Source organism: Acomys russatus, chromosome 11 (genome assembly GCF_903995435.1).
Source record: "Acomys russatus chromosome 11, mAcoRus1.1, whole genome shotgun sequence".
In the NCBI taxonomy this organism is placed as follows: Eukaryota; Metazoa; Chordata; class Mammalia; order Rodentia; family Muridae; genus Acomys; species Acomys russatus.
This window is the reverse complement of record NC_067147.1, coordinates 52122945-52133673: the sequence shown is the minus strand read 5'-3', so window position 1 is coordinate 52133673 and position 10729 is coordinate 52122945. Positions and strand designations below refer to the sequence as shown.

Here is a 10729-nt window from a genome sequence, read left to right as displayed (position 1 = left end):
GGGGACCCACACTTAACAAAGTACTCCAGGGATTGGGCCGCATCTAGGCTTGAACCCAATGCTCTGGGGCGACAGGAAGTGAGGCTCGGACTAGGAATTTAAGCTTTGAATCCGCTCGCCTTCAGGTAAGCGGCGCCCTGACACCAGAGAACTATCCTTAGTCCCTGTGTAGTAGGTACGACCTAAAGGGAATCAGAAAAAAGGATTCCCTGGCATCTCGGCGAGGCATTGCGAGGGCCACCAGATGACACCTGAAGATACAAAAGAGCCGACCTAGCGGAGGGAGAGGTGGGAAGAGTTTGGGGGGGCGGGGTTCGGGGAGGGGGCGGGGCTTCCGGAGAACGTTTCGAGGATGGACCTGCGGGTAGCGATTTTATGGCAGAGAAGTGGGTGGAAGGGAAGAGGCGTGGCTTATGGAATGGGGCGGGCTTCCAGGTCTGGGACCTGGAAGGGACCAGGCGTGGCTTGTGGCGGCCTAGCCGCCGCCTACCGGACTCTGAGCCGCGGAGGCGGCGGCGGAGGCGGCGGCGGAGGCGGAGGAGCTCGGCATTCACTGGCCGCGCTCGCTGCCCAGCAGAAGTCACAGCGGCTATCAGCTCCAGGCCGGGGCCATGGGCGCCCTGCGCCACCCGGGTCATGAGGACGGAGGCAGAGGCAGCGGGGCAGCCGCTCGAGCCGGGTCAGTGCCTCTCTTAAGGGCCTTTGCCCTCACCGGGGGAACGGAGGGGGACTCCGCCCTAGAGCCCCGCAGGGTCTGGCTGCGCGCGACCTTGGGGAATCTGCGTCCTCAGGCCAGCCTGGGGCTTCTAGCAGATCTTAGCTAAGTGGATATTCCTTCTCATATTCCATGCTCCGCTTCTGTTTGGTTGCTCCTGAATCTCCCGGGGCTTGAAGCCCAGAGAGTTCTGAACAGTCTAGTGGAAAAGTCCAAGGGGCAAAGGCACCACCACCTTCCCGGTAAAGTCCTGCTTGAACCACGTTGGGTGATCCTGCCCCTCGGGGAACTGGAAAGCCTGGGGCCGGGAAAGGGGGCCGGGAAAGGGGGGGGAGGGGGAGAATGACCTGAAAACACTCAGCAAAGGGAAGGTCTTTTTCTCCTGCTTCCCAAACTTGGTGCTCTTGTCTTGTTACTGTTCTCTGGTTCCTTCTGCTCTGAGGAGAAAAACCAACAAGTGGAGGAAGCGAGAAGTCATGGTGGACCTCTGCTTAAGGCACAAGAGTTGATATTAATAAACTGTTACAGCGAGGTGCCTGCCATCTCTTGGAAGGGGTCGAGGAGTTTGGGATCAACCCCTTCAGTGGCAGTTGTAGAGCGGCATCAAGTTCCGGATGTGATTCCTTCTAGTTGTAGCCTGGAGCAGGGCTTGTACTGGAATTTACTCTTACGCCTCCTATTAGTTACCTAACACTGTGAACTTTGACAAGATCATTGCTCTTTCTTATCCTCGGTAAATAATGGCTCACTTGTGTAGGGCGTTTAGAGGTAGATGCAGTGCTAAAGTGTATGAACTGTAAAATTAATTTTCATAAATCCCAGTAAGGCAGGCTACTGCTGTTCTTTAGTGCTTTTTTTTTTTGAAATTTTTATTTATTATATATACAGTGCTCTGCCCGCATGTGTGCCTGCCCACCAGAAGAGGGCACCATATCTCATAGGTGGCTGTGAGTCACTATGTGGTTGCTGGGAATTGAACTCAAAACCTCTGGGAGAGCAGAGTCCGTGCTCTTAACTTCTGAGCCATCTCTCCAGCCCTCTTTAGTACGTTTTGAGGTGAGCAGACAGGCTGAGAGGGTTAGAGTGTCCAGGAAGAGTTGGCTGCCCTCTTTTCCCTTGTGACACCTGAAGCCAGGTCTGGGCTTTCTCCAAAGCAATACCTTAGCTCTTAGGTGGAGAACTGTCTTGGCTTAAGGCCTCGGTATTTGCAGCAGTTTCGGGCTCTGAATGCTAACGCTGTTATCAGGACAAATACCAACGCCTCTTCTACTGTTATCACTTACCCCCCAGAAAACATCTTTCCTGTGCTAAGGATCAGGATAGTCAAGCAGGGATGTTCGGCTTGTGAGGCCTCAGGATCTAGGTGATCTCAGGCTGAGTGAAAGAGGAGAGACAGTCGAGTCTCTTAGGACCCTGAGGAGGAGCATCTGACAGTGTAAGAGAAGGCATGGCCCAACGAATTAGAACCAGAGCTCAGGCCACAGAGTAAGGAAGGAGCCTCCAACAGAGGTTAGTGATCTGGAAGCCTAGAACGAATGGGCACTTGGAATGACAAGTAGGCATTTTAAAGGGTGGAGCTTTAAAAACAAATGAACAAACAAACAAACAAAAAAAAAACCCTAGCTGTGGGTGAGGGCTGGGACGAGCCAAATGCAATCTTGGTCCTACATGCCCACCATAGACTTGTCAGGCTGACCAGGGAGAAAGTAGATGCCCCCTCTATGAGCATATTGAAGGGTACAGAGAGGGAGGAGAGCAGGGTGGGGCCGAGCATTTGGATGCCGGAGATGAGAGAGCAACATTCCAGACCAATGGTTAGATAAAAACAAAACCGGGGTAGTAATCAGCCCGAGTAGATGAGTGCAAAAAGGCCATTTACAGCCTTAATGAGGGTTCTGAGAAGGGAAGACACCCATCCTGATAGAGCCACAGCCTGACGAGAGTTTTTCCACTAGCATATTGTGGGAGAATTGTTTTAGAATGTAAGTCCCTAGAGACCAGGGTTTACGTCACCTTGGTGTGCCCAGAGCCTGTCACTTCAATAAGTGGGATTTTATTTTTCCTTTTTTTTTTTTTTTTTTTTTTTTAATTTGCAGCACTGGGGATTGAACCTAGGTCCTGGGCAGCGCTTGACAAGTGCTAAATCCCCAGCCTGAAGTATACTAACAGTGAGTTACTACTAAGGAAACAGCAAACAAGAAGTTCCCTGGTGGCTTAGTCCATTCGTATAGCTGAATGATTTATGAACAATAGGAATGTATTTTCTCACTGTTCTGGAGGCTGAGAATTCCAAGATCAAGAAGCTGGCAAGTTCGCTACAAGATCCGTCCTTTCCAGGAAGAGCGGGAAGGGAGAAATACTGTGTCCTTGCACAGCAGAGTGTGAGAAAGATAAAAAGAAAAGGCCCCACGAATGTTAGCTTGTTTTCTAAGATTTCCTTTATAGAATTGTATGTGTCTTGAGTGTTTTATCCGCATGCAGGTACCCTCATAGGCTAGAAGAGGATGTCAGAACCCCTTGAACTGGAGTTACGGGCAGCTGTAAGCCACTGTATAGGTGTTTGGAACTGAACTGTGCTTGGGTCCTTTGCAAAGGCATCAAGCAGTTAAAAAACTGCTGAGCAATCTCCAGCCATTTAGTTTGAATTGTGAATCTGATATAATCTATTAGCACGTGGGCACGGTGTCTAAAGAGGGATTGTCTAGTGCCGCTTTCAGGAACTTTCATAGTGGGCTAATTGAGCTGAGTAGACTCGCCCTAAATGTGGGCAGGTCTGTTTCCTGGGTAGAGCCTCAGACTGACTTTAAAAAAAAAGGTGGGGGCGGAGGAAGGACAGACATGCATATATTCTTTGCTGTCTGTTCCTGATTTTGGATATGAAGGCCCATTCAGAGACCCCGCGATTGGGTAATTATTTCCCCAAAGATCCAACTTTCTTCGTTTCTTTAAAGATTTGTATGTATGAGTGTTTGCTTGTGGGTCTGTCTGAGTACCACGTGTGTGCTCTCGAGGTCAGAAGAGAATGTTGGTGGTCCTCTGAGACTTGGAGTTATATCCGGTTGTGAGCTTCCATGTAGGTGCTGGGAACTGAACCTGGCTCCTCTGGAAGAGCAGTCAGTATTCATAACCACTAAGCAAGCAGGAATGCCCTTCTCACCCGTCCAGTGCGTGGCCAGGGGGAAAAAAAAAAAAAAAACCCTCTGAGGGGGTTTTTGAACTGAGGCTGAAATGACAGAACAGTGAAGAAGAAGAAAAAAAAGAGTTCCAGACTGCCACATGGGCAGAGACGCTCCTTCATAGCTAAGACTGCTGGGTATAAAACCTGGAACCAGATGAAGGCTCAAGTGAGTCTGCTGGACCTAGGTTGGGCAGGGGCCTGCAGCCTGTTGAAGGTGGTTAGGGATAGGTAGCTCAGTTGGTATAGTGACTGCCCAGCAGGAAGCCCGGGTTCCATCCCCAGAGCCACATAAAGCTAGGCATTGTGGCACATGCCTGTAATCCCTTGGGTGGTAGGGTGGAGGATCAGAAGTTCAGTGTTACCTTTCAACTTTGAGGACAGCCCATTTGAAACAAAAAAGGTATGTGGTGAGGCAGTGAGAACTTCATTTATTTTTATTATTTTATTACGCTTTTGTATGTGTTGTGCATATATGTGTGCTCTCACATATATGGGCGCATGTGTGTGCATGCACGTGGAGACCCAAGGCTGACATCAGGTGTCGCCCTTGATCAGCTCCACTCTATGTTGAGGCAAGGCCTCTTACTCAGCACGCAGTTTGCTGTTTCTGTTGTCTGGCTAGCCAGCTTGCTCTAGATGTTTCCTCTCCATCTGCGTGCTGGGATTACAGGCTGGGATTCTGGGGGGTCTGCACCTGGGTTGTCATGCTTGAGTATTTTTTTTTAATATTTAATTTTTTTTTTATTTATGTGCATTGGTGTGAGGATGTCAGATCTTGGAGTTACAGACACAGTTGTGAGCTGCCATGTGGGTGCTGGGAACCGAACCCGGGTCCTTTGGAGGAGCAGGCAGTGCTCTTAGCCACTGAGCCATTTCTCCAGCCCGTGCTTGAGCTTCTTATCCACTGAGCCATCTGCCCGTCACACGGACTCTAAAGATTAGAAACTGCAGATGAAATTCCTCTGACTGCCATGTGTAGGCACAAGTGATGGGACAGGATTTAGGAAGGGGCCAGGCAGGACCGAATCTGCCAAATGTTAAAAGGCCAAGGGCCTTGGAAAGACATAGGTGTAGAAGAGCCTGGGGTAAAAAGAATAAAAGGCATGAAGCCTCAGCTTGGCCTAGGCCTGGGCATGGCCACTGGTGGTTGACGTAATTTCCTACAAAAAAGCATTATGCATATTGTTGCTGCACTTACTCATTGCCTTCTGTGAGCTGCCTTGGTGGTGGTGGTCCCATTTCCTAGAGGAGGAAGCAGACACAGAAAAGTCAGGTGGCGTATTTGCCATTACATCCTGCCTCCCACAGGTACACCTGGAGGTGAAGGGCCAGCCTACAGATAAGCTACAGATAAGATCAGTGTAAGGGCTGCATTCTGTGACCCGAAGTGTGAACTCAGGCTTAAAGGATCACACACAAGGGGTGGGGAGTGACCAACCGCCTAGGGTTAGGGAAAGCCAATCCCCAAAGACATGGTAGAGCAGGGGGTTACAACTCAAGACACCAGGCTACTGAATGACCCTCCTCTGACACACACTGGAAGTGGTGGGAGAGGGGTGGGCCTGGTAGGTGGGCTCTGCGTGACACTATAAAGAGCGAGTCACCTGGCCCAGGGGAGATCCCAGAAATCCACAGCAGGGACTTTGAGTAAGCTGAGCGAGGTGTCGGCCAGTGTAGAGAAGGCCGTCCTGTTTGGTTTGGTTTGGTTTTTGAGACAAGGTTTCTCCGTGTAGCAGCCCTGGCTGTCCTGGAACTCACTCTGTAGTCCAGGATGGCCTCGACCTCACAGAGATCCACCTGCCTCTGCCTCCCAAGTGCTGGGATTAAAGGCGCCCGCCACCACCTCCTGGCTTGTTTTGTTTTTTTAAACCTTTTAACATTGAATGTGTATGTATGAAGGTATCAGGGTACCTGGAACTGGAGTTACAGACAGTGGTCAGGTGCCATGTGGGTGCTGGGAACAAACCTGGGTCCTCTGTAAGAGCATCTCTCCAGCTCCAGACCCTCCTGGTTTTTTAAAGTCTGGATTGCCCTGTCCCCCCTCCCTTCCTCCTTCACTTCCTCATGTGCATGTCTGTCTGACGGTCTATGTGGCCTTAATTCTCCTCCTGTCTCAGCCTCCCAAGTCGTATGATTATAAATTTGTGTCACCATACCCAGCAAGACTGAACTTTGGGCACAGTCACGGGCTAGGCTCCTGCAGGCCACGTGCCAGCTGTCCTCCCCTCAGGGCCTCAGCGCATGCTGTTTCCCATCCGTGCTGTGTTCTCTGAGGCACAGCCCATTGTTTTCCTAACCTAAGCTTCTGGCTATCTGCTGTATCTGTTTGTTCTTGCCACGCACTGGGACAGGACCGTGCTCTGTTTCTTGTCACTATCCTGCAGTACATGTGCCAGGATCTTGGAACAGTAGAAATAGTAAACTCAATCCAGTGAGAGGATCGTTGCCTAGCCCTGTAGTCAGCCAGTGGTAACAGAATGCGAGGTGTGGCCCTTTCTCTTCCACTTCACAGCCTGGAACGGACAGACGGACAGGTTTGCCCAGGGACAATACTAGCTGGGATGTGTGACATCTCCCTCCTCCTAGCCATGGTCTTACCATGTTGCTTGTTCATCCTGGAATCTTTGGAGCCAGGCAGACCTCCTGGGTCACTGAGGAGAGGGGCAGCCCTTTAGAAGAGCGAATTCCAACGCCAGGTGTTAGCTTGTGGGAAGCCAAAAGTGTCTAGGAAATTGTGTGCCCTGCCTAGAGTGGGCCCTGGTGATGCAAAACTGATGAACTCGCCGAGGCAGCAGCTAACACTGCTTTGTCTTAACCCGGGACCAACATGCTGGAGACTTTTGAGTAGGGGTGACTGGCTGTGGCTGATGTTTAGGAGGCAGCAGTGGTGTGAAACGACTAGCAGGCTATGGGAAGGCCCCTGAGATCCTGTGGAGTGTCAGCAGAGGCTGTGATGGTGTTTGCAGTGGGGGCGGCGTTGGTGGGCACTGTGCAGAGCTCTGAGCCCTCACTCTTGTTTCTTTGCAGGGGACTTTGTGCAGCTGCCTGTGCCCATCATCCAGCAGCTCTACCACTGGGACTGTGGCCTGGCCTGCTCCAGGATGGTGCTCCGGTGAGTGTGTGAACCCGCGCTGGCGCAGGGGTGAGATCCAGTATCTATATGGGTGGGCTTTGTTTGAACCTTGTAAGAGGCCTGAATTCCATTTGGCCCTGTTGTATTTTAACCATGACCAAAAAGTGGATCGGGCTGCCCAAGTGTTGGCTTGCAATGATCAAGGAAGTCCCAGGTGTTCAGGGTGGGTGGCTGGTGCATCTGCCCCACTCTGATATCAGGTGACCAGAATGTTACATAAATATAAGAACCTTGATAGTCTGAGCCAGAAAGGACCGTTCCCATCACTTTGGCAAGAGGTTTTAAATTGTCTGGCTCTGGAGACCCAGATCAGTTCTCCTTTATCTATCTTACGTATTAGGACTCTGGGAACGATAGAGCTTAACGAAATGTTTAGTGCCTGCAATTTTGAAAACCACTTCTATGATCCAAGCACACTTCATATTAGATGTGCAGCCAACAAGGCCAGAGAGAGCAATAACTTCCCCAAGTTCACATAGTCTGTGAGAGATCAAAGAACCAAAATCTAGGCCCTTCCCTCTGGGGCCACACAGTGTCCCAGGCTGCCTGAGCCCCCAAAGCCTCAGGTTGTATTCAGGTCTCAGGTGGGCATACCGTGGGGGTTCGTGGTAAAGGATCAGAAGTGCCCGCAGTGGCTATGGCAGTCGCATCAGAGGGTGACTTGGTCTAGCTTTGCTCCAAGAACAAGCTAACCTTGTTGCCCTCTTGCCTCAGGTACCTGGGCCAGCTAGACGATGGGGAATTTGAAAATGCCCTCCAGGAGCTGCAACTGACCAGGAGCATCTGGACCATCGACCTGGCCTACCTGATGCGCCACTTTGGTGTGAGACACCGCTTCTGTACCCAGACTCTGGGTGTTGACAAGGGTTACAAGAACCAGGTGAGCAGCTACCTACTGGGTGGGTCTTCTGCCTGCGGGAAAGCAGAGGCATAGGCCACCCAGTCATCAGTCACAGGAGACAATGGTCAGAGCCTGGACACTTGCATAAATGCACAAGTGTTCAGAGACCAGTGGCAGTGGCAGAAAGACTACCGGCAGGTGGCCTTGAGGCCTGGCCTGTATGGAGCATCTACACATTGAGGCCTGGACTTGTGTCTGCCTTTCTGTGTCTTTCTCTACCATAGCACAAGGCAGGTTAAAGGCTGCAGAATACACTACTCTCGCGTGACTATCGTTGGCTTGTTTTCTTTCTTCTTGCCAAGGTAATTGGTATTCTGGAAGAAAAATGTCCGTCTGCTTCTCTGTCTTTCTCTTTTTCTTCCTCTCTTGAAAAATAAAGCCATTGTAGATGGCCCCACCAGCACACCAGTGCGTTCTGTCCTCTTGGCAAAGCCAGGGCCAGTCTTACCTGCCCTTGAGGCCCAGGCGCCAAGACTTGGCAGAGTTTTCTCTGCTGGACTCATTGGCAGAAGAGCTGTCACATGGTGGCCAGTGGCAGTCAGCCTAATTCTTCTTTGAACCTTCCATGCCAGGTAAAGAAGGCTACTAAATCATAAGACAGAAAAGGGGACCTGAGAACAGAATGTCTTCGGCCTGCCTCCTGGGGCTCGGGTCACATGAGGCCCTAACACCAGGCAGAGTATGTTCTGTGAGTCACAGTTGGCTACACTGGACTGTGACGGAGCTGTCCTAGCGGGGGTTGGGAGGGCAGCCTTGCCCTCCGTGACCCTTTGCTTTAGGCTCCTCCCCACATCTACCAGAGGTTGGCCGCACTAGTCCTCCTTCGGCAGCTACTCTGAATCTTCTTCGGCTTTCTCATCACTTGAGCATCCTCTTCATGCCCGTGTGTGGTCCTGTCCACTCTCCAGCCAGGGACAGACACAGCTTTCTTCCTGGGCAGGCTTGGTAAAGTCGCCTGCCTGGCAGTGGGACTCCTGTACCTACTTCTATAATATGCTCTTGTTTTGTTGGAATGCAGTGTGTGTGTCCAGGGTGGTAACTCCCGTCTGCTCTTCTCCCTTCAGTCCTTCTACAGGAAGCACTTCGACACAGAGGAGACCCGGGTGAACAAGCTGTTTGCACAAGCCAAGGCCTGCAAGGTGCGAGTGGAGAAATGGTAAGCCTTCCCACCCCACTTTCCTGCCTCACAGTGACAGGGAGCTCAGGGCAGAGGGCAGGCGAGCCACTGGAGAGTGGGTGCAACCTGGGGGGACACCAGTCTGGGAGAAGAGGACAAGGACCCACTGCCACTGGTTGACCTTCCTTCTGCCCACAGCACAGTGAGCGTGCAGGACATCCAAGCACACCTGGCGCAGGGCCACGTGGCCATCGTGTTGGTGAACTCGGGGGTGCTGCACTGTGACCTGTGCTCCAGCCCTGTCAAGTACTGCTGTTTCACTCCCAGCGGCCACCGCTGCTTCTGCCGCACCCCCGACTACCAGGGCCACTTCATCGTTCTGCGTGGCTACAACAGGGCTACCGGCTGCATCTTCTACAACAACCCAGCCTATGCTGACCGTGAGTGCTGGGGACAAGAGATCCACGGTGCCCTGTGTTGATTGTCCCCTCTGTACAGACCACACTTCCTCCCTTTCAAGCTGCTATGTCTCCAAAGCTCCTTTTCCTCCTGGGATTTTGTCATCAGGCCTTGCCCATCGGGTTATACAAACCAACCTGCTGCTGTCCTAGCCACCAGCTTTACCTTACTGCTCGGTCCTCTCTTGGATAACTTAGGTTCCACAGGCTGTAGTCCCTCGCTGGGCTTCATAGGATAGCCAGCACACAAGCTATACAGTTGGGACAGACCTTGCCCTTGTCATAGACTGTCCACTGTCCTCACCCCAGTGCATGGACAGGGCCTTCTCTGATCTGTGTGGCCTGGAGCATATTTAGCCTATTTTTTCTTTCCTTTGGGCCTTGCTCTCTATCTGCTAATCTAGGAAGGAGTCAAAAGAAAGAATTAATTCATGAAGACCAGAACAGGCAGGTTTCCTATGGGTGGAAGGCTTGAGCTGAGAGGTGGCAAGGCAGGTAGAACCCAGACCCCATCCAGTCAACCAGGATGCGACAGGCTGAGTATTTACCCCACCCGCTGACCCAACTCTGGTCCTTCCCACACCTAGCAGGAATGTGCAGCACCAGCATCAGTAACTTCGAGGAGGCCAGAACCAGCTATGGCACGGATGAAGACATCCTCTTTGTCTACCTGGACAGCTGACAGCAGGAGCCTGACAAGCCAGGTCCTCAGACCCTGTGTCCTACCCCAGCCAGGCCCACTCAGGATGCTCACACCCAGGGCTGTTGGCACTGGGGCTCCAAATTGTGGTCTCAGCCTATTTGTCAAAGCCCTTGGGAACTCTGACTCCTTTGTCCTCCAGTGTCATCATGCCACTTCCCTAAACACCTTGTGGTTGCCAGAGACAACCCAAGAGCATCTAAGAGGAGCATCTCTCAAGACCCTAAGTCTGACCCTAGCTGTGCCCAGAGGAAGACCTCACGTCTGACTCCAGCTGTGCCCAGAGGAAAGAGGAAAGGCAGGAACCCTGGGAGAGAAGCACATTTGGGAAGAGCATGCCCCAATCCAGGCCTGTGGTTCTGGGCCACTCCAAGCCCCATAGCGCACAGCGTCACTGCTTCTCCTGCCTCCAATGGACTCAGGTCTCGGTCTGGTTACAAGGCCTTGTTACCACGCAGCATAAGCATACCTCACAGCCATTCTGAGGCCCTCTGACCCTAGGATGCTGATGCCTTCTCAGCTTCTAG

At 51.9% G+C, this 10729-nt stretch overlaps 1 protein-coding gene across 3 annotated transcripts; it reads left to right on the top strand.

Moving 5' to 3' along the window:
- The first annotated feature begins 25 nt into the window (after positions 1 to 25).
- Gucd1 (guanylyl cyclase domain containing 1) lies at positions 26 to 10482 on the top strand. 3 transcript variants are annotated; one of them, XM_051153222.1, is made up of 6 exons: positions 26 to 125; positions 6921 to 7005; positions 7741 to 7906; positions 8992 to 9083; positions 9243 to 9484; positions 10090 to 10482. In XM_051153222.1, the coding sequence occupies exons 2-6, from the start codon at positions 6995 to 6997 to the stop codon at positions 10182 to 10184; spliced, it is 606 nt and encodes a 201-aa protein (XP_051009179.1). In that variant the 5' UTR covers positions 26 to 125; positions 6921 to 6994; the 3' UTR covers positions 10185 to 10482. The 3 variants fall into 3 exon arrangements, with proteins under 3 accessions (XP_051009179.1, XP_051009178.1, XP_051009177.1); XM_051153221.1 differs by lacking the exon at positions 26 to 125 and adding an exon at positions 527 to 679 and having other exon boundaries at positions 10093 to 10482; XM_051153220.1 differs by lacking the exon at positions 26 to 125 and adding an exon at positions 527 to 679.
- The last annotated feature ends 247 nt before the right edge of the window (positions 10483 to 10729 follow it).